This window comes from Scyliorhinus torazame, chromosome 3 (genome assembly GCF_047496885.1).
Source record: "Scyliorhinus torazame isolate Kashiwa2021f chromosome 3, sScyTor2.1, whole genome shotgun sequence".
Lineage (NCBI taxonomy): Eukaryota > Metazoa > Chordata > Chondrichthyes > Carcharhiniformes > Scyliorhinidae > Scyliorhinus > Scyliorhinus torazame.
This window is the reverse complement of record NC_092709.1, coordinates 145,392,987-145,420,004: the sequence shown is the minus strand read 5'-3', so window position 1 is coordinate 145,420,004 and position 27,018 is coordinate 145,392,987. Positions and strand designations below refer to the sequence as shown.

The following is a 27,018-nucleotide window of genomic DNA, read 5'->3' as shown; positions in this document are numbered from 1 at the left end:
CCTCCTGTTGTCCCTGATGTCGACTTCATGGAGCTTCCTGCCACTCAGCCTGTTGTGGGAAAAATCAACCACGTCAAGAATCAGACTTGCTGTGTTCAAATAAGTGCAATTTTATTGTTACACGAAGCTTCGGGAGAAAGCGTATGTACCCCGTGGTACGGTAGCCAGCCTTTCTCCCGGTTTGAATGGCAGTCATTCATTTTATACTTTGGGTTCACAATGAGCCCAGATACAAAACAATTATCACCTTGTTATCTTTAAACATTTTATAGATTGTACATCGCTATTTGTAAGCGTTTTGCCATTTACACATGGCCACAGTCAAAGAGGTTTTACAGGTTACAGGTAGCAGCAGGAAAGCAGTATCGATTGTCCCTTTGTTTTAGGAAATGGCCCAAGACATTCGTATTAGCATAACATTGTGTACACCTTGGCTGAAGTCAGCTTTATTCAAGTGGTGTCCCGCATTTATGTATTTCTTAATCTTCCTGTCTGGCTCCCTTTGTCCTGGATCTGTTCCTATCTGTCCTACTGGCACCCCGCTGGACTCCAGGCATCAGTTATATCTGCTTTATTCTCTGTGATTCCATCTTGTGCGTCAGGCAGCCATCCTCTGTGCCAAGTGCCCTTCTGAACCATTTCCCACTTCAACCCCTCCTTTTGGTCCGGGCTGTTGTCACCCCAACAGCCCCGTAGACCAACACAACGGTACCTCTCATAGGTACACGTCCGCAACTTCCCGTCTTTCTCCGCATCTCCTGGAGTCTTCGGGGAATATCGTGGTTTCGTTAAGGGTGACACTGGCTCCTGACACAATCTTTGTTACGGTACTACAGCAGATTTTTAGACACCCAAAGCTAAGGCAGCACACCAGTGTGACCAATATGAACATGGCCAGTCCATGTATTAAATCGGGTCCTCAGGTATTTCCCACCAGCCACTCTAGCCAGCTACTTCCTTTTGTGGGTCCCTGTCTGAAGTTATCCAGTTGTTCCCTGATACTGTGAATTGCCTCTGTAATATTATAGGATTTGTTTATGACATGGGTTATACATTTATCTCCCACGATTGTACACACTCCCCCTTGTTGGGCTAACTGGTAGTCTACTGCAGACCGTGTCTGTTGTGCATATAATCTGAGATCAGCTATTTCTTGGTTGACAGCCTCTAGCGCTTTTGAGGTACTGTTTCCCAAGATTGTTAATCCACAAACAATTACATTTCTGTTCTTAGCACTAATCACTCCTGCTGCTCCCCCCAGAGATAGAGTCGCAAGGAATCCGTACCCCAGGGATGATCCTAATGTGCCCGGGGTTCCCCAATCAGCGCAGAATTCCTTGCTGATAGCCCGGGTCACTATTCTTCTCCGAATATGTCCCTTCTGAGGGCATGGTACGGTGAGTGGTCCTATGGTTCCCACTGCAAAAAGGCCTAGGAGATGTAGTGTTTCTGTCGCGTACGTTCCATTGAAGAGGAAGACGTATCCCTCCTTTGCCGGTAGCATGTAGTGTCCTGATTATGTATCTGCCTGTATTCCCAATTTTTCGGTTATCCTGACACCCCGTTGGATTCCACCACCTGGTAAGTATCAAACGGGTAAGTCTATGTGGCTGAGCTTATGTGAGTCCCATTGCACTGCCCACACATGAGCTGTATCCTGCGGTTATGTTCAGGCATTTTAGTTCATTGCAGGCGCAAATAAACTGTCCTTTATTAACCCGACAATGCTGGCGGATGCACTGCGTCTGTATGTAGAAATTATTTGTGGGGACCAGGGCATAGGCACATCCCCATCCCTGCCCTGTGAAACAAAGCAGATAGCTTGCTGTGTCTTGACCAGCTTTCCCTCCCTCCTTTTGGAGCTCCCCGCCCCCAGAGTCGGTGGGATTTACAAGTTTCACACATCTCCCCTGTATCCCCTTTTTATACTTTCCGATTTCGCCCTTACAGGGTGCACCTGATGTATCAACTATATATAAATTGCTCGGGATCCACCCAGGGGTGGCTACAAATAGGGCTTCTACCAACTGTGCTAATGGGTAGCATACAGTTCGATTCCCATGTACGTTTATGTGGGCTTTGTAAAATAGATTATCTCTAGCCCAGTCAAATTTACAGTCGCGACAACGCAAAGTATCATAATCACACCCATGGTTACACACATTTTTACAACGAGCAAGTATCAATTCTAACACTATAGTTTATAATCTGTCTGTATGCTTGGTAGCAGAACTGTTCTACACTTTCCGTGTACACTGGTCGTTCGCTCGGGGTCTCCTCCTGTGTTTGGGGGAAAGCAATCGGATTAGTTCATTCATGTTCAGGTTTATACAATTCTAGCTGGGTCCAGTGTTTCCAGGTTCCGTTCCCTCTTATGTCAATACAGGCACAGGTGTCTCCACTAATTATGACTTCATATGGCCCATTCCATTTTGGGGCAAATCCTGGCTTAACAGGTAGTGTTTTTATTAGGACGTGACTGCCCGCTGCTGGGACATCAGGGAATATTTCAAGCTCCCTTTGTGTGTCTTTTTGTTCCTGATTGTCTTTTACGAATTTGCGCATCCCTTTTAGCTGGGTGCTCTGTTCCGAAACATATCTCCTGATTCTGTCTTTTAGCGGACCTACATCGGTCCCACCTGTTATGATGCTTTCTAGTAATTGCATTGCCCATCCTGTCATTATCTCATAAGGGGTTAATCCGGTTGTCCGGTTTGTGGTAGCTCTTAGCCTCATTAGTATAGTGGGCAACACCTCTGTCCATATTTTTCCCGATGTTTGCATGGCTTTATTCTTAAGTGTTCTATTCATACGTTCTACCATCCCGGAACTCTGTGGATGATAGGGGATATGGAATTTTTGTTTTATCCCCATCAGCTTACATACTGTTTTCATCACCTTCCTAGTGAAGTGTGTCCCCTGGTCCGAATCAATTTGTAGGGGCACTCCCCATCTAGGGATTACTTTCTCTGCCAATATTCTGGCTACCATGGTAGCAGTACAATTTCTGGTAGGGAATGCTTCTACCCACCGGGTGAATTGGTCTATGATGACCAGACAATAAGTTTTTCCATGGGATTGTGGTAGTGGCCCTGTGAAATCCATTTGCAGGTGTTCTCAGGGTCCCTTGGGTCTGGGTTGGTGTCCCATTTTAATTTTTACGGGTTTACCAGGGTTGTGTTGTGCACATATCACGCATCGGTGGCAGTGTCGGGCTACGTCTCTTCCCATCCCTTTCCACCACCATTCTCTTCCTGAGCTGGTTATCATGGCCTCTCTACCCACATGTGAGAGCCCATGGTGTAATTCCAATAGGGTGTTCTGTATGCATTCCGGTGCTATCACCTTATCCTCTCGTCTCCAAACATTATCAGCCCCTTTGGCTGCACCCTGCGCTTCCCATCTCTCTCTCTCCTCACTTGGAGTGTTCTCCTGTAATTCCCTAATATCTATATCTTCTTCTACTGGTTCTGTAGCTGCTATTGGTCGCTCGCTAATCGTTTTTTGTTCTAGAGCCAGTTGTGCTGCTGCATCAGCTGCTTGGTTTCCTTTGAAATTCAACCAATCCAGGTTGCCCTTCCTGGCTCCTTCTGGTGCGGTTTAATTTTGGTTACTGCGGCTTCTCGGGGGTTCTCACTGGCTTTTAATAGCGCCTTAATTCTTTGCTGATGTTTGATAGGGGTTCCGCCAGTGGTTATGACCCCTCTCCTTCCCCATGTTGTCATGTAATCATGTATAATTCCAAATGCATATCGGCTATCCGTGTATATGTTCACGGTTTTTCCCTCAGATAACTCTAGTGCCTGTGTGAGCGCCACTAGTTCAGCTACTTGAGCGGATTGACCTCCGTCAATCCTTCCTGACCTTATGCTTTCTAACTTATCATCCACTACTGCCCACCCTGTCCGGGGTGATCCTTCCACATATTTTCGTGACCCATCTACAAAGAGGGTCTCCTCAGCTGTTGTTAATAGTGTGTCTTTTATTCTACCTTCTCCTTCATCTCTGTCTACATCTCCACAGGTGTGTGGCTCTCCTGTATCTAAAATCCCTTCTGCTGGATTCTCCCCTATATCTCTTACTATTACTACGGACTTGCTTGGGGGTAGGAGGACAGCTTCCCACTTGGCCCTCCTTATGTTCGAGACTGACCTCAATTTCCCCGTATTTAACATTTCCACTAAGGTGTGCTTGGTGTGGAGGATTATGTTCCCTGCCATCACTACTGGTTCGCTAATTCTTACGGCCCAGGTGGCACAATCTAAAGCAGCTATGCATCTTGGCAACCCGGTGATTGTCGGTCCCTCTGCAGTCGAATAGTACCCTATGGGTCTCCTCTTGTCACCATGGTCCTGTGTCACTACTGCGGAATAGAATCCTCCCTCATTGCGACAATGGATATGAAAGTCTTTATTCGAATCTGGTAACCCTAGTCCAGGGGCTGATATTAGTTCTGTTTTTAGTTTACTGTAAGCCTCTTCCTGCTCCGGTCCCCATTTTACGGGCTCTAACGCTGGTTTTCCCCCTTTGACTAGTCCCTGTATTGGTTCGGCCAATTTTGCGAACCCCGGGATAAAACTTTGGCTATAGTTGAATAACCCTAACACCTTCCTGACCCCTCTTATGGTGACGGGTCGTGGCAGTTGTTGAATTGCCTGCTTCCGATCTGCTGGTATTTCTTTAAGTCCTTGGGATATAAGGTGTCCTAGATATAGGACCTGTGCCTTCCCGATTTGTGCCTTCTTGGGGCTTACCTTTAACCCTGCAGTTTCTAACTCGTGTAGGATTAGGTACAGTGCTTCCTGGTGTCCCGACTTGGACCCTGAAGCTATTAGGATATCGTCTACATATTGTAGGGCCGTGCTGCCCTCTGGTAGTTCTACCCTACTCAGGATGTCACTCATTACCCGATGGAAGATAGCGGGGCTGTTGTGGAATCCCTGTGGTAGGCGAGTCCACATGAATTGTCTGTCCCCTACTGTAAAGGCAAATTTGTCCTGGGATTCTGGATCTAATGGTAGGGACTAGAATCCACTGGCTATGTCCAATACTGTGAATATTTTATGTTCCTGCGACAGTCCGTTCAGGATTGTCGAGGGGTTTGCTACAATGGGGTGCAATTTGGGCGTGACTTTATTAAGTCCGGTATAGTCTATCGTGAGTCTATAGCTCCCATCAGGCTTGATTACTGGCCAGGTTGGGGAGTTAGTGGTGCTTGTGGTCTCCCTTAGAATTCCCCTCTACACTAACCCTTTGACTATTTCTACTACGGCCTTTTCTGCCTCTGGCTTAATTGGATACTGTCGGTGGGGCTTATGCTCTGGTCCTGGTACCTTTATCGGGTCCGTTTTAGTCAGTCCAGTATCTAATTTTGTCTCTGCCCACACTCTGGGGATGGAAGCACAGATGGCTCCGAACCCCCCTGTCTTAATTCCCAATTTCTGGCAGTGACTGTGGCCACCTTAATGGTTGCCAAGTGATTTGTAAGTTTCCCTATTTTAGTTTTCCGACCGTCCTGTCTTGGCCAAATCAATTCTCCCTTTCCACAATCTATTAAAACTTTATATTCCTTCATTAAATCATTTCCCATTATTGTACCCTCGTTATTTTGGCATACATCGGTATATACAAATTATTTATTTCTACTAACGTGGTTTCGCTCAGGTAGGCGGGTGTTTTGTTCCCTCCTATCCCGGTTAGGTGAATCATTTTGTTTGTATGGGGTAAGGGTAGGTTGGTAACAGACATGGACGCTCCTGTGTCCACTAGCATCTCACATTGTCTGCCCCCTACTAGTGCAGACACATAAATTCTTCCCTCCTTTTTACCCTTGTGAGGGCTGCAGACAGTCAGCCCTGCTGACCTCGGAGGTTCCGTGATCCCTCCGGTTCTGTGGTGGTCCTGGATCGGGTCGGGGGTCTCCCATGCTTCTCCCAACACACTGCCTCTGAGTGTCCATACTTATTACAGTGGCTGCAATGCTTCCCACTGCCTCCTGGTCTGTCTCCTTTCTGTGGTGCCCCGCAATCCCTCGCATAGTGCCCTTGCTGGCCACAATTGTGGCAGGTCAGTTTCGGCTTGGCCCAGTTCCCGTTACTGGGGGTTGCTACTCTTTCTGGCCTTGCTCTGACCTGGGATGTCTCCTCTACCTGTATACCGCTAGCCCACTCTACCAACTCGTCGTAATCCTGGGACATAATCACTCCCATTTTTAGGATAGCCTGGTGGGCACTAGAGAGTCCATCTTTAAAAGCTTGTATGAACGCCCGATCCCCACGGCATGGGTTCCCTTGCCCTGAGCACTCTTGGTACACGTGGAACAATCATTCCCCGTATTCAGAAGCTCCTTCCCCTTTCTGCTGTCTTGTGGTAGTGGTCTTGCTCCAGTTAGTGGGAGCGTTCCGTAACACACTCTGGATTTCCGTTTTAAATTGGGCGAAGGGGACCTGCTGTGCATCTATCTCTGCTGTTAAAGCGACGGTATGTGTCCACCGTCTCCCGTTATAATCCTGGGCTGCAGGAGTGGCGGGTCCGCCAGCTACCTGCCTCCACTTATCTGCTGGACAGGCTGCCCTGACCAGCTGGTGTACGTCTCTTAGGTGTAACTGGTGTCCTACCCAGATTGTGTCTAATTCTTCCCAGAATTTGGTGTTTGCGCTTCTAGGTTATAATTTGCCCAGGGAAGCCATTATCTGCTGTCTCTCACCTGGGGTAAAGGGTTTATAATTTGCTTTTGGCTGCGCATCTGTTCCCCTCGGGTTACTGGCGCTAAATTGTATTCTAATGCACCCCACCCTGCCGGAGGGGCGGTTGGCCCCTGCTGTGTGGGCTCGTAAGGGGGTAGGGGATCAGTTTCCCCCCTCCCTTGTTGTTCTCTCAACACGTGGTTGTGTTTCTCCAGTTCCCTTACTCTAGATTCTAATTCCCTGATCTTCTCTTTGTCTTCCTTCCACTTTTCAGTAGAGGTGGCTACTGGTTCAATTAGTCCTGCTAACTGATGTACTAACATTATCCCTATCTTTTTAGTCTTGTTTCTCTTCTCTTTGTCTATCCAACCCCTCTGTTGTTCTAACGTCTGGGAAGTGTCCCAGCCGTCCTTCTTCATCTTTTTTATCAAACTTGTCTGTCTGTCATATATGTCTCGATAAGAGAACCTGCAGATCCCCTTTTTATATCATTGTCTGCCATCTCGCAGACTTCAATACCCTCGGTTACTATGAGTAAAGTGTGCTCTCTACTGGAGGGACTTCACTACCCCCCCAGCCACTATTACTTCCCGAGCACCGTCTGTACGGCCACAGCTGCCTCCTAGCAAAGTGTGCTCTCTACTGGAGGGACTTCACTACCCCTCCAGCCACTATTACTATTCCAGCGCCGCGCTATCGCTACCGTCTCTCAGGGTTTGACTTATACTCACGGTGTCCACTATTACCACATCGGCAACGTGCTTCTCCACCGGAGTTCGGCTCTAGGTCAGAGTTGATCAGCTCCTTTTCCGCACCGCTAATAAGACATTGGACAGCCCAGTACCCAACTTATGCTCTACTTTCATACAAGAACTCTGCGTTTGTTCGCCACTACAGAGTTCGGGGTTAGCCGATTTCTGCCACTTGTGCTTCACAATCCTTAGTGCCTTTGGTGCCTCAATACCCACTTCAAATCCTGACCTTCGTGTGGGAGATTCCTCCTCTTGACAGCCAGTCTAAGGCTGGGCGTTTGGGGCAGCACTACCTTGTCCGTTTGTTGATCAGCACAAGCCACAAATCCTTAATACTATCAGCAGTTAGTACCAAACCTGATCTATTATCATGTCACTATACAGTCAAGACTTATATCACTATGCTTATCACTATAGGTACGTTATTTTAAACTGCACCTTTTGACCTGTCTGACTCCTGCAGATTCAAAACGATCTTTACCCCGTCTTTCCGATCGAGGCCTTCGATTGGAACTCACCAGAAGTAAGACCCTGCCGGACTACGCCAATATATTGTGGGAAAAATCAACCACTTCAAGAGTCAGACTTGCTGTGTTCAAATAAGTGCAGTTTTATTGTTACATGAAGCTTCGGGAGAAAGCGTACGTACCCCGCGGTACGGTAGCCAGCCTTTCTCCCAGTTTGAATGGCAATCATTCATTTTATACTTTGGGTTCACAATGAGCCCAGATACAAAACAATTATCACCTTGTTATCTTTAAACATTTTATAGACTGTACATCGCTATTTGTAAGTGTTTTGCCATTTACACATGGCCACAGTCAAAGAGGTTTTACAGGTTACAGGTAGCAGCAGGAAAGCAGTATCGATTGTCCCTTTGTTTTAGGAAATGGCCCAAGACATTTGTATTAGCATATCATTGTGTACACCTTGGCTGAAGTCAGCTTTATTCAAGTGGTGTCCCGCATTTATGTATTTCTTAATCTTCCTGCCTGGCTCCCTTTGTCCTGGATCTGTTTCTATCTGTCCTACTGGCACCCTGCTGGACTCCAGGCATCAGTTATGTCTGCTTTATTCTCTGTGTCTCCATCTTGTGTGTCAGGCAGCCATCTTCTGTGCCAAGTGCCCTTCTGAACCATTTCCCACTTCACTGCCTATTCCTCTCTCGCCCGTGGCCAGGCCCATTCCTCAGCCGGTGGATCCTGACCCACCCTTGAGGCGGTCAACCCGAATTCGTCGCCCACCTAATAGACTAGACTTATGAGCCTATTTGCACATTGGACTGCATTATTGTGCAATACTGTTAACGTGTTTCTTTCTTGTCGTTCCAGGAGTTCTCTTTCGATTTTTGATGATTGCATTTGTTTTGTTTGTGGTACACTCTCGTTGCTCTGTTGCACCTGACACCTTCCTATGTATATAGTTTAGCCTCATGTGCATGTTGTAAGTATTACACACACATACTCAGCTGCATTCAGTACACACCAATATTTATTACCATGTAGGCACATATCTTTGTGAAAAGGGGGGAATGTCATGATATCCACATTAACATATCATGGTGCAATCACACACACACTGATGAACAGGTAGATGGACCAACCAATACATACACAACATCACAGCCAATCACCAGTGAGAGCACACGCACTATAAAACAGGGAACACCACAGTTCCCGCTCATTCTACCAGGAGATAGCTCAGAGCACAGAGCTCACAGCGTGCCACTGAGACATACACCATGTGCTGAGTGCCTCACTAAGATAGTGCAAGGGCTGGGTCCACAGGTTAGCTGGTAAAGTATGAACCACAGCCAGAAGTTAACAGTTATTATTGTACAGAATAATAAAACAGAGTTGTACCATCTACAACCGTGTTAGTTCGTTTGTGTATCGGAACACCCAACACGACACACCCAATCCCCACACCTCCACCCTATCCCCATAATCCCACCTAATCTTCTTTGGACATTAAGGGGCAATTTAGCGTGGCCAATCCACCTAACCTGCACATCTTTGGACTGTGGGAGGAAACCGGAGCACCCGAAGGAAATCCACGCAGACATAGGGAGAACGTGCAGCCGCCACACAGTTACCCAAGCTGGGAATCGAACATAGGACCCTGGAGCTGTGAAGCAACTGTGCTAACCATCGTGCTACCGTGTTGCCCAATTTACGGAAATCCAATTTGCACCAGACATAATTTTGTGCTTGTTTTTGCCAATATTGGTTAGAAAAGCCAATGGAGTCTAGCAAAACCACTACGTCTATACCTTTATGTAGACATAGGCCCGTAACCTATGGCTTCCCAGTGTCGGATTTGGGGGCTATCCCAAAGATGCACTGGGGAAATCCCTCTTGGATGTTTCCACATACGGGATTACCCAGCAATTGTCCAAAAGGGCTAACTTCCCCTGGATAATTACACTAGGCTCGGAACCATACAACACAGCGATTTAAATGGTTACCTTCGGATGGTTCTGCCACTGCTACCCCAATAGTTACTTTGAAAGAGTTGGAAGAAATAAAACCACTTCTAATTTCTGCGTAACTATTTTAAATACCCAGACCTAGCCCTGCATGGGACATCCCCTGACAAATAAGCACCCCATCCCTATGGTATACCCCACCCCCCTCAACCAGAACACCACCACCCCCATGAACCAACTGGAACTGAATCCTACCCCCAACCTCACTGACACAACACCCACTCCTCCATCAACCCAACCTGATCGCCACGACCTGACCCCTAATGAACCAAACCTCCCACGACCTGACCCGACGCCCCTCCTGATCCCTACCCCCCAACCTGTCCCGAATCCCCATCCCAACCCACCCTCACCTCCAATGCCCAACCCCCCCCCACTCTCCCGATGTCCAACCCCGATATCTGACACCGTCTCCCATCTCATACCCGAACCCCCACATCCCATTCACTTCCCTTCAACACTTACTTTCTTTCCTTGACCTGTTATTTTCAATGGGACCTTTAAACTGTATAAAATGTTGGTTAGGCCACATCTAGAGTATTGTCTGCAGCTCTGGAAACCACATTATAGGAGGGATGTGGTATCAGTGGAAAGGGTACAGAGGAGATTTACCAGGATGCTGCCTAGTGGGTAGAATTTTAGCTATGAAAAGAGTTTGGACAGTTTTCAAGTTTTCCTTGAAGAAGAGGAGACTGAGATGTATAAATAGGGGCAGAAATAGAGTAGATAGGAAGAAAACTTTCCTCTTGATGGAGGAATCAATGACCAATGGGAGTAGATTTAAGGCAAGGGGCAGGAGATTTAGAGGGGATGTGAGGAAAAACCTTTTCACCCAGAGGGTGGTGGAACTCACTGCCTGAAAGGGTGGTGGAGGCAGAGACTCTCATATTTAGATGTGCACTTGCGATGTCAAGGCATACAATGCTTTGGACGAAATGCTGGAAAATGGGATTAGAATAGTTAGGTGGTTTTATTTTTCACCGCTGCAGGGACGATGGGCCGAAAGGTTTTTTCTGTGCTTTATACCTCTATCACTCTGACTAAACATTTTTAAAAATAAATTTAGAGTACCCAATCATTTTTTTCCAATTAACGCACAATTTATTGTGGCCAATCCACCTACCCTGCACATCTTTGGGTTGTGGGGGTGAGACCCACGCAGACACAGGGAGAATGTGCAAACTCCACATGGACAGTGACCCAGGGCCGGGATCGAACCCAGATCCTCAGTGCCATAGGCAGCAGTGCTAACTACTGCGCCACCGTGCTGCCCTCTGACTCTAAACTTACCATTTTTATGGCAGCTGGTGCTGTAAAAAAGGAGGCATGTCCTCTTTTGCTCCGCTTCTTTTAAACTTCAACGCTGGAGCCAGGCGCTTAAGAATTATAGCGCAGTTAAGTCAGTACAGAATGGCAATACCCCACTCCGAGGAAGTTATGGCACATTAAGCACAGGAAATGCACTAAATAACTCACTGCCGACACATAAGAAGCTTCAGTCTATTTACTAACTGTTGCCTCTAAAATTACTTAAAAGGTTATGGTGCTGCCCATTTATAAATACAGCTTTGGAAATGAGTGAAATAGTTAGCACAGAATAAACTTTAGACACCGTTAGAACACTTTACAATACATTTAACCAAAGCCAGCTTTCTGTCACTCTTCTTTCCTTCTAAAGAAAAATGGTAAGGAAACTGATAGATGCGCGCACCCATTTACAAGTGAAACATCTCATATGGATTCCTTCCTACCTAGAGACGCTGCTAAATTCACAACTTGGCCGAAAACACAGCTTGCTGGTGGCTTGTCAGCTGCAATACTTCAAAAGAAAAATGTTACTTAATTTTCATCCCAGCAGCTAATGGTATATATAAACGAAGCAGGGGTGCATGGGATAGAGGAAGATTTACTGTACCTTATAAAAGGAGGGAGGAGCTTACAGGTTGGTTTCCTAGATTCAGCACAAAACAAGTCAGAAAAAAGATTTTAAAATAATTATGCACATTTTGTTGTTTTTTTTCATTAAAAATTTACATTTCACACTGTTGGTGTCACAATAGCATAATTAAAGGTCATCAATATAGGATAGTCAGCAAGAAATCAAATAGGGAACGCAGAAGGAACTTCCTTACCCAAAGAAGTATAGAACCTTAGAAATGTTACAGGACAGAAAGAGACCATTCAGCCCATTGTGTCTGCACCAGCCAGCCAAAAAAGATAAAATCAAAAGACTAGCTGCCTATTCTAATCCCACCTTCCAGCACCCGACCCGTTGTCTTGCAGGTTACTGTACTTCAGGTGCAGATCCAGGTACCTTTTAAATGAGTGGAAGGTTTCTGCCTCCACCACCAAACCAGGCAGCCAATTCCAGACACCCAATACATGAAGATGATTTTCCCTTTTTAAAAACATGTTTCTATTGATTTTCATTTTTATGGTACGTAATGCTGTCATCACGGACAAAATCAAATTTTGCATATTTACATAGTTACTTCCACATTATATAGATGTGAGGTTGGAGACAGGCAATACCCAACATCCCACATGGAGATTGGACACCGCCCCACAGCCCGACAAGGCCTTCAGCGAGAGGGTATCACAGGCCACAGCGGAGTACACGACAAACAACCAAAACGGGGAGGTCTCACCCGCCACGTTCTGGGAAGCGCTAAAGGCCTTGATTAGAGGGGAAATTATCGCCTTTAAAGTGAAAAGGGATAGAGAGGACAGAGCGACTAGGCAGCAGTTGGTCTACTCCATACTGGAAGTAGACCGTAAATACTCCGAGGCCCTGACTGTAGAGCTCTTGGCAGAGAGGAAAAAGCTACAAATGAACTTTAACCTGCTCTCCACGAGGCAAGCAGTGCACCAACTCCGCCAGCCACGGGGACCCTATAGGAACATGGGGACAAAGCCAGGAGCCTGTTGGTGCACCAGCTGAGAAAGCAGACAGCCACCAGAGAGAGTGCGCAAATTAGGGACAACAGAGGCCCGCTAGAAACGGGCCCAGACAAGGTTAACAAGACCTTTGAGGACTTTTATCAGGGACTGTACACCTCAGAGCCCCCACCAGGGGACTCGGGGATGAAATGGTTCCTCGATGGACTGGACATGCCAGTCGTGGGGGAAGGACAGAAAACGGGGTCTGGGAGCACCGCTAGAACTGGGAGAGATCATGGAGAGTATTAGCTCCATGCAGGCGGGGAAGGTGCCGGGACCAGACGGGTTCCCGGTGGACTTCTACAAATCATTCGCGACAGCACTGGCCCCACACCTGCGGGAGATGTTCACAGACTCGCTGGCGAGGGACACACCTCAATCTCGCTAATACCTAAGAAAGACAAAGTCCCGACTGAATGTGGTTCATACAGATCCATCTCTCTACTGAACGTAGACGCCAAAATATTGGCCAAGATCCTAGCCAAAAGGCTAGAAGACTGTGTACCAGAGTGGTCGCAGAGGATCAAACGGGCTTTGTCAAAAGTAGACAGCTAACATCGAACATCAGTCCCCTACTGATCATGACCCCATCTGGGGACAGAGCACCTTATCTGATCGTCTCCCTGGACGCAGAATAGGCCTTTCACAGAGTCGAGTGGAAGTACCTTATAGAGGTTCTGGAACGGTTCGGGCTCAGAAAAGGATTCACCTCATGAGTGAAACTCCTGTACAATGCTCCCATGGAAAGCATACGGACAAACAACGCCAGCTCCCAGTACTTACAGCTGCACAGGGGCACCAGACAGGGATGCCCGCTGTCACTGCTGCTGTTCGCCCTAGCGATCGAACCAATAGCGATCGCTCTCAGAACAGCAAAGAACTGGAGGGGGATCCAAAGAGGAGGCAGAGAGCATAGAGTCTCACTCTACACGGATGACCTGCTCCTCTACATCTCGGACCCACAAAGCAGCATGGAAGGAATCATCACGCTCCTGATAGAGTTTGGTGCCTTCTCGGGCTACAAACTCAACATGAGTAAAAGTGAGATCTTCCCGGTGAACCTGCAAGGGGGAGGGGCAGCACTGGTGGGACTGCCGTTTAAACAAGCCCAGCACAAATTCCGCTACCTGGGGGTCCAAATTGCACATGACTGGACGGGGATCCACAAATGGAGCCTGACCAGCCTGACAGAGGAAGTCAAAAAGGACCTGCAGAGGTGGAACAAACTCCCACTGTCCCTGGCAGGCAGAGTACAGACGATCAAAATGAACGTACTGCCCAGGTACCTCTTCCTACTAAGATCCATCCCGATCTATATCCCCAAGGCCTTTTTCAATGCACTGGACAAATTATTCATATTGTTTGTATGGGGGAAAGAATGCTAGGATCACAAAAAAGGTCCTACAGAAAACAAAATCCAGGGAAGGGCTCGCCCTCCCAAACCTACAATTGTACCACTGGGCAGCAACGGCAGAGAGAGTGATGGGATGGATAAAGGAGTCACAGAGGCCGAGTGGGTGCGTGCGGAGGAGGCCTCCTGCAAGGGGACCTCTCTTCAGGCCCTCATCATGGCGGCACTCCCATATTTGCCCAAGAAACACTCCAGCAGCCCAGTGGTGATAGCCACCCTCCAGACATGGAACCAACTACAGCAGCAATTCGGACTGACCAAAATGTCCGACAAAGTCCCCATCTGCAATAACCACAGATTCACACCAGCACTCACTGACACCACCTTCAAAAGTTGGAGACAGGACGGGGAGACACTGGCAGGATCACAACACTGGAAGAACTGATGCAGAGATTCCAACTAGCTAAAGGCAACAAACTCAGATACCTGCAGCTTTAAAACTTCCTACAGAAGGAGAAAGGGACATACCGACCACCACGACAGACACTATTAGAAGAGCTACTGGATGCAGACATCCTAGGCAGAGGGAACTGTAGTGACATGTACGAACGACTGCTAGAGAGGGCCGACACCGAACTGGACACAACAAGGAGGAAATGGGAGGAAGACTTGGGGTTCAAAATAGGGTGGGGACTCTGGAGTGAAGCACTGCACAGGGTCAACTCTACCTCCACATGTGCGAGGCTCAATCTAACGCAACTAAAAGTGGCACATAGAGCCCACTTGACCAAAACCCAAATCATAGATTATCATAGAATTTACAGTGCAGAAGGAGGCCATTCGGCCCATCGAGTCTGCACCGGCTCTTGGAAAGAGCACCCTACCCAAGGTCAACACCTCCACCCTATCCCCATAACCCAGTAACCCCACCCAACACTAAGGGCAATTTTGGACACTAAGGGCAATTTATCATGGCCAATCCACCTAACCTGCACATCTTTGGACTGTGGGAGGAAACCGGAGCACCCGGAGGAAACCCACGCACACACGGGGAGGATGTGCAGACTCCACACAGACAGTGACCCAAGCCGGAATCTAACCTGGGACCCTGGAGCTGTGAAGCAATTGTGCTATCCACAATGCTATCGTGCTGCAGGTTCTTCCCAGAGTTGGAGGATAGATGTGAATGGTGCCAAGGAGGCCCGGCCAACCACGCTCACATGTTCTGGTCTTGCCCCAGACTTGCTGGGGACTGGACAGCCTTCTTCGAGGCAATGTCCAAAGTGGTGGGGATGAGGGTGGAGCCATGCCCGAAAGTGGTGGTCTTCGGGGTATCAGACCAGCCAGATCTCTTCATGGGGAGGAGGGCGAACGCCCTTGCCCTTGCCTCTCTGATCGCCTGCCATAGAATCCTGCTTGATTGGCGATCAGCAGCACCATCTGAAGTTGCAGACTGGCTGTCCGACCTATCAGAATTTCTCCAAATAGAGAAAATCAAATTCACCATCCGTGAGTCGGAAGAGGGCTTCCACAAAACATGGGAGCCATTCATCCGATTGTTCCGAGACCTGTTTGTGGCCAACACATAAATCAATAAAGAGCCAATAGCCAGGGAGAAATAACCAGGGCAAGATAGAAAGAGGAAAGTGAGAGAGGACCGGGGAGTAGTGGTGGTGGGGGAAGGGGGGGGGGGGGGGGGGGGAGCAAGGTGAGTGGGGAGCAAGGTGAGGTAGCAAAACCCCGTGGAAAAAATGGAGAGCAGCAGTGAAAAAGAGGGGAAGGGATGGGCGGGTCAAGGAGAGAGGAGCTGGAGGTGGGGGGGGAGAGATAGGGAGGATTGTATGCTGAGCCAGATGGCGACAGAGTGTCAATAGAGAAACCTAAGAAGGAACCTTTGTGACTGTACAATTAATGAAAACGAACGGCAATGCATATAATTTTGAAGATGCCAATAAAAAAGATTTTTTTTTAAAAGTGAGGCAATGTTAAACAAAGGCTAATTATTTTAAAAATAACTGCATATTTCATCAGTGGCTGCAAATCGCTAATGGGATAGGTACATGCTGGGAGTGGAGCTAACTTGATATACTTCTGTTACCTACACAGTTCAAACGTTCATCTCTTTTAAATGAATTCTCTACAATAAGATGACACAAAGCTAGGATTCACCATCAATTGTTTCAAAATTATGAATAAAAGTCAGGTCAGAATACAATAAATAAACAGGGGACCATGACTTCAGAATAAACTATGAGAATACAGGCAGCCCTCTCAGATGTTCTTACCGGTTCTATGCTTGTTCACCAATTGTGCAACTTGCCTTACTTGAGGTACAAATACCATTTCAAGTCTATGCTTAGGCATAAATTTTAAACTTTCATGAAATGAAAATAAAAAGTTTCTCACCCTTTTGGGAAAACAAGCCTACAGATTACTTTGTCCTCAACTGCAATTATGTACCTGTGTAAAATAAAACAATTATTTAGCAGGCATCTGGAAAAAAAATCCAAAATAACATTTCAAAACACAAAGATAATAGCTACCCAAGAAATAACTTACTGTTTTAGGAACTGGGTTGTGCAACACGTTAAAGATTAGTCTTCGTATTTGGGATGCAGGCTTGAAGTCAGCTCAGATTGATGGGATGGAGGTCTCCTCCCTGACCAGTACAAGAGGTCTTTATGAACTACGTTTGTGTAGTCTCAGTTTAACTCACTGAGGCCAAAAACACAAACATTCCCCTAACTAAATGCCATTGCAATCCCCATGGAGAAAATAACATGTGAAAAAACCAAATTTCCAAATCGACTCCAAAAAGAGGAGATTGATGGTCAGGATTTCACTTTTACTGTAACAATTACATCAGAGCCAACATAATTTAAAAAAAATATAAATTTAGAGGATTCTCCGAACCTGCGCCGGGTCGGAGAATCGCTGGCGGGCCGTGCGAATCGCGCCTCGCCGCCCCAACGCCGGCACGCGATTCTCCACAGAGCTGAGAATCGGCGCCATTGGTGCCGGCGTAGTTGGCGCGGCGCCGGTCGCAGGCCGCTCTACGCGGCCGGCCCGCCGATTCTCCGGCCTGGCCGTAAGAAAAGAGCCGAGTCCCGCCGGCGCTGTTCTAACCGGCACTGGGCCGGTGGGACCTCGGCGTGTAAGGTTTGGGTGGCGGCCTTTGGGGGGGGAAGGGGGGATCCGACCTCGGTGGGGGGGGGGGCCTCCGATGTGGCCTGGCCTGCGATCGGGGTCTACCGATTGGCAGGCCGGCCTCTGTGGGCCTCCTTTCCTACGCGCCGGCCCCTGTAGTCCTGCGCCTTGTTTTGTCGGGGCCGGCGCATTGAAGGAGGCCACTGCGCATGCGCGCATTGGCGCCCGTGCCACTGTGCATGTCCTCGTTGGCGCGGGCGCAACTGCGCATGCGCAGATCCCGCGGCACACAGTTCGCACTGGGATCTGCAGCTGGAGTGGCGCAAACCGTTCACACCGTCGTAAAACGCAACGGCGTTTACAACGGCGTGGACTCTCTGCTGCGGGATGGGAGAATCCCGCCCCCAATTTTTTTCCAATTAAGAACAATTTAGCGTGGCCAATCCACTTACCATGCACATCTTTGGGTTGTGGGGGTGAAACCTGCGCTCCGGAGCGTGACCCAGACACAGCAGGCTATGGCTGGGAATGTTGGCGGCATTGCCCAGGCATTGTGTCGCAGACACAGAGGGAGGTGACCCAGACCTAGAGGAAGATGGCACAGTCACTGGCTGATGTGACACAAACCCAGAAGGTGGTGGCACAGTCAATGGGTGATGTGGCGCAGTCCAAGACAGAGATGGTCCACTCCCTGTGCTCCATGACCATGAGCGTGCGGACCCTGGTCGAACGGCAGCTGGCCTCCAGGACTGGCAGCGCCAGGTGTTGGGGGAGTCTCAGGGAATTGCTCCGCTCGCACCCCCATCCCATGAAGTAGCCCGGGGACCATCGGGCACTCTGGGGGAGGAAGAGGTGATAGGCCCCACCCGGTTACTCCTGCAGGGAAAGTGCTGGAACACCACAGCATCCCAGACTCCTCCCACCTGTCCTCTGGTGGACAGCGGGCAGAACAGAGCGGCACCATGCCACCTGGACACCCGAGCAGCAGCCGAGCTCATCCAGCCCGGTTGTCCCAGAAGATGCCTGCTATCGGGGACCCAGGTTGCAAGGCAGGAATCACAGCAGGTTGCCTCCACTCCTGCTGTACCCCCTGGGGAACCGCCTAGACCTAGCATTAGGGTTCATAAGGCCAGAAAGTTAGAAATCAGTTACCAGTTAAATAGACACCGGTGTAGGGCAAAGTTTAGTTTTAGGCATCACCCCCCCCATTGACCCCCCCCCCCCCCCCCCCACCCCCAATGACCGTCCCCACCACCGTCACCCTAGGGATTCGATGGGACCATGTGATGGAATGGACAGCTCGCATGCAGGGATCACCCAAGTGGACGGTGGAATGTGCTACCGTGGGCAGGAGGAGTAAGAAATTTTCAGACGATGTGAAGCACCAGAGTTCATCGCAGAGCCGACTCCTGCATCCTCCATCCCTTGGACCAGACCCGGTGTTGCTGTCAACCCTGGGCCCTCAACCCACAGTGCGCCAAGTATGTATCACGGAGAGTTGCAGGTGTGGGCTGGCCGGGGAGAGGGGATGTGGGGTTGGGATGCGGTGTCCTTGCCTGCGTGTACCCCCCATCCCCTGGCCCTGTTGGTTGCCGGTACTGCGGGGCAGGGGCCACTAGCCCTGGTGCCTGTCCCTGATACCAGGAGTACTGTTGGCTGGCACTGCCCTCACCAGGGGTATGCACCATAGCTCCCAACGGGGCTGCTGTGTGCTTTGCCCTGGGTGAGCTGCTGGCGGGTGGCAGTCGGGTGGGGGGGGGGGGGCAGAGGGTGGGTGTTATAACCTGCCTGCTTACCATTAGCTGGGGACTAATGACAATCCCACAATCCTGTGGGAGTATGAGCTTCCCCAATGAGGGGGGCGGAGAAACCATTAGTAAACTCCATGTATAAATAAAGCTGGCCAGTTTGGAACCAGCAGGAAGGAGTGTGCAGCAAGGGAAGTTGCTGCTGCTGTTATATATATGTTATTGTAAATAAATGTTATTACTTTGTATCCTTAAAACTCGTGCTGGATTGTTCGTGGCCCTCACAAAACTGGCGACGAGGGTTAAAGTGAATAGCTGTCTACACTGCTGAAGCCACCTCCCTGGATTTTTGTTGGATACAGGTTGGAAGTTGTTTTCTATTATACCATGCCCATGTACGGACGTTTGGATGTTTTTGATGCTGCGCTGGAAATCTGGAACCAGTACACACAATGGATGCATTACTATTTCCGGGCAAACAATACCACCGAAAATGAGCGGCAGGTGGTCATATTGCTCACCGCCTGTGGCCCGCATACGTTTGGGATGATTAGGAGCCTTACGTACCCAGCTGCGCTGGACACCAAAACGTTTGATGAACTTGTGAATTTAGTGGGGCAACATTTTAACCCAACCCCGTCAACGAGAGTCCAGCGTTACTGGTTTAATACTGCTGAGAGGACAACAGGAGAATCCCTTGCCGACTTTCGATCCAGGCTACGCAGGATTGCGGAGTACTGTGACCATGGTGAGACCTTGTCAGAAATGTTACGCGACCGTTTGGTTTGCGGTATTAACAATGCGGCTACCCAGAGAAGGTTGTTAGCTGAGCCAACATTGACTTTCAACGGGCCATTCAAATAGTATTGTCCCGAGAGAGCGCAGAACGAGGAGTGCAGGAGCTACAGGGAATGAAGGTGCATGCCTTGGGGCGCAACCCCTTCCCTCCGAAAACGTCCCCCCGCACTTCTTCGGTACATTGGGTGAGGCGACATCCGGATCGACGCCAGTGGCCGTCGGACATTCCTCCCCGAAGGGAGCCTTCTCCAGAACCAATGGATGAGGAGCCATGTCCGTGTCAGACTTGTAGGCGCCGACCCCGTCGTGGACGGCGGTCCTGGGGGCGCCAGAGGCGCCATCGTTCCGACCAAAACTGGGACCAGCCCAGGGGCCGTAACTGGGACCAGCCCAGAGGCCGTACCTTCCATGTGGATGAACCTGCGGCAACTACTCCTGAGGGCGTGGAGACAGAGGACGACTGCCTGCAGCTGCATTGTGTGGCAGCTCCCCGTGTGGCCCCCATTAAGGTGACAGTACGGGTCAATGGCCACCCGCTTGAGATGGAGTTGAACACTGAGCAGCGGTCTCCGTGATCGCCCAGAGGACATTCGACCCCATCAAGCAGGGTATACAGACCCTTACATTAACCGACTCACAGGCCAGGTTGGCCACCTACAAGGGGGAACCACTGGACATTGCAGGAACTACAATGACCCTTGTTGTTTATGGACGCCAGGAGGGGCGTTTCCCACTTATCGTGGTGCGCGGCCATGGGCCCAGCATGTCGGGTCGGGACTGGTCGCGCCATTTGCGGTTGCAATGGCAGCACATCCTCCAAACAGTTTCTGGAGGGTTGACTGAGGTGCTAGGACGATACCCAGATGTATTCCAGCCCGGTTTGGGGAAAATAAAAGGGGCCCTAGCCCGTACCCAAGTCGAACCAGGAGCCACGCCGCGCTATTTCCGGGTGTGTCCGGTGCCTTACGCCTTGCTCGAGAAGGTAGAAGGGCAGCTCACTCATTTGGAGAGTTTGGGTATTATCAGGCCCATCCGTTTCGCTGACTGGGCAGCACCAATTGTACGTGTAATGAAGCCAGATGCCACAGTTCGCTTGTGTGGCGACTATAAACTTACAGTGAATATGGCTTGCCGACTCGACCGATATCCAATGCCTCGCATAGAGGATCTCTACGCGAAGCTTGTAGGCGGACTCTCGTTCACAAAATTAGATATGAGTCACGCCTACCTACAGTTGGAGCTGGACCCTGCCTCCCGACCATATGTAACGGTTAATACACACCGGGGCCTGTATGAATATACACGGTTGCCCTTTGGAGTATCCTCTGCCTGCGCTATTTTGCAATGTGTTATGGAGGGCATTTTGAGAGGTTTACTGCGTGTCGCTGTCTACTTAGATGATGTTTTGATTACAGGGACGTCGGAGCAGGAACATTTGGAAAATCTGGAGGCTGTCCTTAGACGCTTTTCGGAGGCTGGAGTCCGTTTATGTCGCACAAAGTGCGTATTTCAGGCAAAGGAAGTAGTCTACCTAGGTTATCGGGTGGACTGCGAAGGTTTGCACCCCATCGCAGAGAAGGTGCGCGCAATTCAACAAGCCTTTGCTCGTCACATGTGATGCATCCCCGTATGGTATTGGGGCCGTCCTGTCCCACAAGAAGGAGATCGGGGCCAAGCGGCCGATAGCTTTCACCTCCCGCACATTGACTGCAGCGGACAAAAAGTACGCGCAGATCGAGAAGGAGGGCCTGGCAGTGGTATTTGCGGTGAAACACTTCCACCAGTACGTGTACGGCCGCCATTTCACTATCGTGACTGATCATAAGCCTCTGCTGGGACTTTTCAGAGAGGATAAGCCAATACCGCCCATTGCTTCCGCACGGATCCAGCGCTGGGCTTTGTTGCTTGCTGCATATGAGTATTCTCTGGAGCACAAACCAGGAACGCAGATAGCGAATGCCGACGCACTCAGCCGATTGCCTTTATCGACCGGCCCCATGTCGACCCCCACGACCGGTGAGGTGGTCGCAACCCTAAATTTTATGGACACCTTGCCTGTCACGGCATCACAGATGCGTGAGTGGACCCAGACGAAGCCAGTCCTGTCAAAGGTTCGGCACATAGTCCTGCATGGTGGGCAGCATAGACAGCTCCCAGGCGAGTTGCGGGCATTTTCCTCCAAGCTTTCAGAATTCAGCGTGGAAGACGGCATCCTCTTGTGGGGGACGCGTGTGATTGTCCGGGAAAATGGACAGGAGCTGATACTAAGAGACCTGCACAATGAGCATCCAGGTGTGACCAAAATGAAAATGTTGGCCCGGAGTTATGTCTGGTGGCCAGGCCTCGACACCGACATTGACAAGGTGGCCCAAAACTGCTCCATTTGCCAGGAGCATCAGAAGCTTTCGCCGGCCGCGCCCCTATAACACTGGGAGTGGCCAGGGCGGCCTTGGGCGCGCTTGCATGCGGATTTCGCAGGCCCGTTTCAAGGATCCATGTTCCTTCCATTAACCAACGTCCAGTCTAAATGGGTAGAGGTGCATAAAATGCTGGGCACAACGTCCTGCGCAACAATTGAGAAGATGCGTTTGTCTTTTAGTACGCATGGCCTCCCCGAGGTGCTGGGCACGGATAACGGCACTCCATTCAAGAGTGAGGAGTTTGCGAGGTTCATGAAGATGAACGGCATATGCCATATCCGCACTGCCCCTTACCACCCGGCTTCAAATGGGTTGGCAGAGCGTGCAGTGCAGACATTCAAACGAGGCCTAAAGAAGCAGTCTTCCGGATCAATGGACATGAGACTGGCTCGCTTTTTGTTTTCGTATAGGACCACCCCCCATGCGGTGACTGGGGTAGCTCCCGCAGAACTCCTAATGGGCCGGAGACTTCGCACCCGCCTTAGTATGGTTTTCCCGGACATTGGCGCAAAAGTACGCCGCACACAAGAACGGCAGGGACAGGGTTTTTCTCGGCATCGGCCGATTCGGCAGTTTGTGCCCGGTGACCCAGTGTTCGTTCGGAATTTGGCTGGTGGTGCCCAGTGGGTTCCTGGCGTAATCTTTCGCCAAATGGGCCCTATATCTTACCAGGTGCAAGCCCAGGGTCGTCTCCAGCGCAAACATGTAGACCACATTCGGTCCAGAAGACTATCCCTTTCAAAGATTCCCCGACCCCGGAGCTCATTGCTACAGCCACAGAGACCAGAGACAATGGAAGGTAGTCCTCACAATCTTCCTCTGGTGCCTCACTCAAAGCCTGCGCAGATCATTACAGAACCACGCGGAGATAGAGACACCGAGATTGGATTGGATTTGTTTATTGTCACATGTACCGAGGTACAGTGAAAAGTATTTTTCTGCGAGCAGCTCAACAGATCATTAAGTACATGAGAAGAAAAGGGAATAAAAGAAAATACATAATAGGGCAACACAACATATACAATGTAACTACATAAGCACTGGCATCGGATGAAGCATACAGGGTGTAGTGTTAATGAAATCAGTCCATAAGAGGGTCATTTAGGAGTCTGGTGACAGTGGGGAAGAAACTGTTTTTGAGTCTGTTCATGCGTGTTCTCAGACTTCTGTATCTCCTGCCTGATGGAAGAAGTTGGAAGAGTGAGTAAGCCGGGTGGGAGGGATCTTTGATTATGCTGCCCGCTTTCCCCAGGCAGCGGGAGGTGTAGAGGGAGTCAATGGATGGGAGGCAGGTTCGTGTGATGGACTGGGCGGTATTCACGACTCTCTAAAGTTTCTTGCGGTCCTGGGCCGAGCAGTTGCCATACCAGGCTGTGATGCAGCCTGATCGAATGCTTTCTATGGTGCATCTGTAAAAGTTGGTAAGAGTCTAATGTGGACATGCCGAATTTCCTCAGTTTCCTGAGGAAGTATAGGCGCTGTTGTGCTTTCTTGGTGGTAGCGTCGACGTGGGTGGACCAGGACAGATTTTTGGAGATGTGCACCCCTAGGAATTTGAAACTGCTAACCATCTCCACCTCGGCCCCGTTGATGCTGACAGGGGTGTGTACAGTACTTTGCTTCCTGAAGTCAATTACCAGCTCTTTAGTTTTGCTGCCATTGAGGGAGAGATCGTTGGCGCTACACCACTCCACTAGGTTCTCCATCTCCCTCCTGTATTCGGACTCATCATTATTCGAGATCCGGCCCACTATGGTCGTATCGTCAGCAAACTTGTAGATGGAGTTGGAACCAAGTTTTGCCACGCAGTCGTGTGTGTACAGGGAGTAGAGTAGGGGGCTAAGTACGCAGCCTTGCGGGGCGCCGGTGTTGAGGACTATTGTGGAGGAGGTGTTGTTGTTCATTCTTACTGATCGTGGTCTGTTGGTCAGAAAATCGAGGATCCAGTTGCAGAGTGGGGAGCCAAGTCCTAGGTTTTGGAGCTTTGATATGAGCTTGGCTGGGATTATGGTGTTTAAGGCAGAGCTGTAGTCAATAAATAGGAGTCTAATGTAGGAGTCCTTGTTTTCGAGATGCTCTAGGGATGAGTGTAGGGCCAGGGAAATGGTGTCTGATGTGGACCGGTTGCAGCGTATATGAATTCATCATCATAGAATTTACAGTGCAGAAGGAGGCCATTCGGCCCATCGAGTCTGCACCGGCTCTTTGAAAGAGCACCCTACCCAAGCCCATACCTCCACCCTATCCCCATAACCCTGTAACCCCATCCAACACTAAGGGCAATTTTAGACATTAAGGGCAATTTTAACATGGCCAATCCACCTAACCTGCACATCTTTGGACTGTGGGAGGAAACCGGAGCACCCGGAGGAAACCCACGCACACACGGGGAGAACGTGCAGACTCCGCACAGACAGTGACCCAAGCCGGGAATCGAACCTGGGACCCTGGAGCTGTGAAGCAATTGTGCTAACCACCATGCTACCGTGCTGCCCACGGCAGTGTATTGCAGTGGATCAAGGCGTTCTGGGAGTATGGAGGTGATGCGCCTCATGATCAACCTCTCGAAGCACTTCATTACGACTGAAGTCAGGGCCACTGGTCGGTAGTCATTGAGGCACGTTGCCTGGTTTTTCTTTGGTACCGGTATGATGGTGGTCTTCTTGAAGCAGGTGGGGACCTTGGAGTGGAGTAGGGACAGGTTAAAAATGTCCGTGAATACCTCTGCCAGCTGGTCCGCGCAGGCTCTGAGTGCACGACAAGGGATCCCTATCTGGGCCCGTCACCTTCCGAGGGTTCACTTTCAGGAAGGCCAATCTGACTTCGGAAGCTGTGATGGTGGGTATGGGTGAATTATGGGCTGCTGGGCACTCGCCAGCGGATTGTTGGTTACCTGCTCGAACCGAGCATAGAATGCATTGAGTTCTATGAGATACTGTTCGGCTTCGCTTTGTAGCCCGTTATGTTGTTTAGTCCTTGCCACAACCGCCGAGAGTCTGTCTGTGACTTTAGCTTGGTTTGATATTCTCTCTTGGCATTCCGGATGGCTTTGCGGAGGTCGTACCTGGATTTCTTGTATAGGTCATGGTCGTCTGCCTTGAACGCCTCAGATCTGTCCTTCAGCAGGGAGTCAATCTCGCGATGACAGAGGCAGCAGACTCTGACTCCGAGATGGAGACACAGGATGCATCAGAGGGGGAATCCTCGGGCCCACGGGCCGTGGATGTACAACCGTTATGCCGTTCATCACGGAAGCGCCGGTCTCCGTCCCGTTGCACGCCGTCTGATCCAGCGCCGCGTGCAAATGGTGTCCGGCCTGTGGCAAAACGAGTCCGACGCCCTCCTTCGCCAGGGTCTTCGGTGGATTCCTTGGACTTTGAGGGGAGGGATGTTATAACCTGCCTGCTTACCATTGGCTGGGGACTAATGACAATCCTATAATCCTGTGGGAGTATGAGCTTCCCCAATGAGGGGGGCGGAGAAACCATTAGTAAACTCCATGTATAAATAAAGCTGGCCAGTTTGGAACCATCAGGAAAGAGTGTGCAGCAAGGGAAGATGCTGCTGCTGTTATAATATATATGTTATTGTAAATAAATGTTATTACTTTGTATCCTTAAAACTCGTGCTGGATTCTTCGTGGCCCTCACAAAAGTGGGGTACGGGATGGGGGCACCCACACCGTAGTATCACTCTGCAGACCAGTGGCCAAGGTGGGTGGTCAGTGGAGTGTGCAGCCAAGGTGACTGCCTTGCAGGATACAGTAATGGCGGTCCATGTCTGGGCACCACCCCAGTCCCGTGGGGGGGGGGGTCACCTGGCCACTCGGCCTGTTCCCCCCATCACCCCCCTCCTCCCTGGCCCTGGCAGGGCCCCCCGCCACCCCAACCACCCAAACCAGCCAGGCCAGTGTCCGGCCCAGCAGCCTGCAGTCACTCCTTTCTCTGTCCTACCTCCTACAGAGGGAAAGATGTTTTTGTGTTAACCCCAAACAGAATGCTGATGAGAAAATATTCCCTGTTAAAGTTTGAAATTATTCTTCCTCATCCAGTGCAGTTTTGTGCATGTGCAATGCAAATTAGTAAGTTGCATTAAAAAATCTGCGATCCATTTGCTTTCCCATGGAGGTAGGGTAGGTTATAAAGGATGTAAACAAAATTTACTCCAAGAATTGTTTCTATAATTAATCCAGTCTCTTCATTTAATAAGATGGGAAAGGGGGTAGGCTCGGCTGCTTTATGTGCTAAGATCAAATTGTTCAAGCACCTCTCTCCCACTGCTGTTCCTTCAGCGAAGTGCTGCACACTGGTGGGATTTGTGTCCTTGCATGATAAACGTTTTACATGTAGATTGAAATGTTCCTCTTGTTTACATAAATTGCAATGTTCACATAAAAATTGCCAAATGTTGGTAAACGCTGAAAAAGAACTCCACTAACTACTCTTTCTTCCTCTGGATCAGTGCATGGCTTGTAACTACAGTCAGTAGTATCTGCTCCAGTGTCAACTGGTAAATGCTGAAAAAGAACTCCACTAACTACTCTCTCTTCCTCTGGATCAGTGCATGGCTTGTAACTACAGTCAGTAGTATCTGCTCCAGTGTCAACTGGTAAATGCTGAAAAAGAACTCCACTAACTACTCTCTCTTCCTCTAGATCAGTTCATGGCTTGTAACTACAGTCAGTAGTA

At 49.6% G+C, this 27,018-nt stretch overlaps 1 protein-coding gene across 3 annotated transcripts in view; it reads right to left on the bottom strand.

The window, feature by feature from the left end:
- Window positions 1–27,018, bottom strand: part of tmem150c (transmembrane protein 150C) — a 106,682-nt gene that overhangs the window by 20,280 nt on the left and 59,384 nt on the right. For all 3 annotated transcript variants that reach the window (XM_072497926.1, XM_072497927.1, XM_072497928.1), the window contains 3 exons: window positions 16,624–16,677; window positions 11,842–11,877; window positions 11,678–11,745 (listed from right to left, as the gene is read on the bottom strand). In XM_072497926.1, the coding sequence (XP_072354027.1) occupies window positions 11,678–11,745; window positions 11,842–11,877; window positions 16,624–16,677 (158 nt within the window). The remainder of the gene's footprint in view (window positions 1–11,677; window positions 11,746–11,841; window positions 11,878–16,623; window positions 16,678–27,018) is intronic.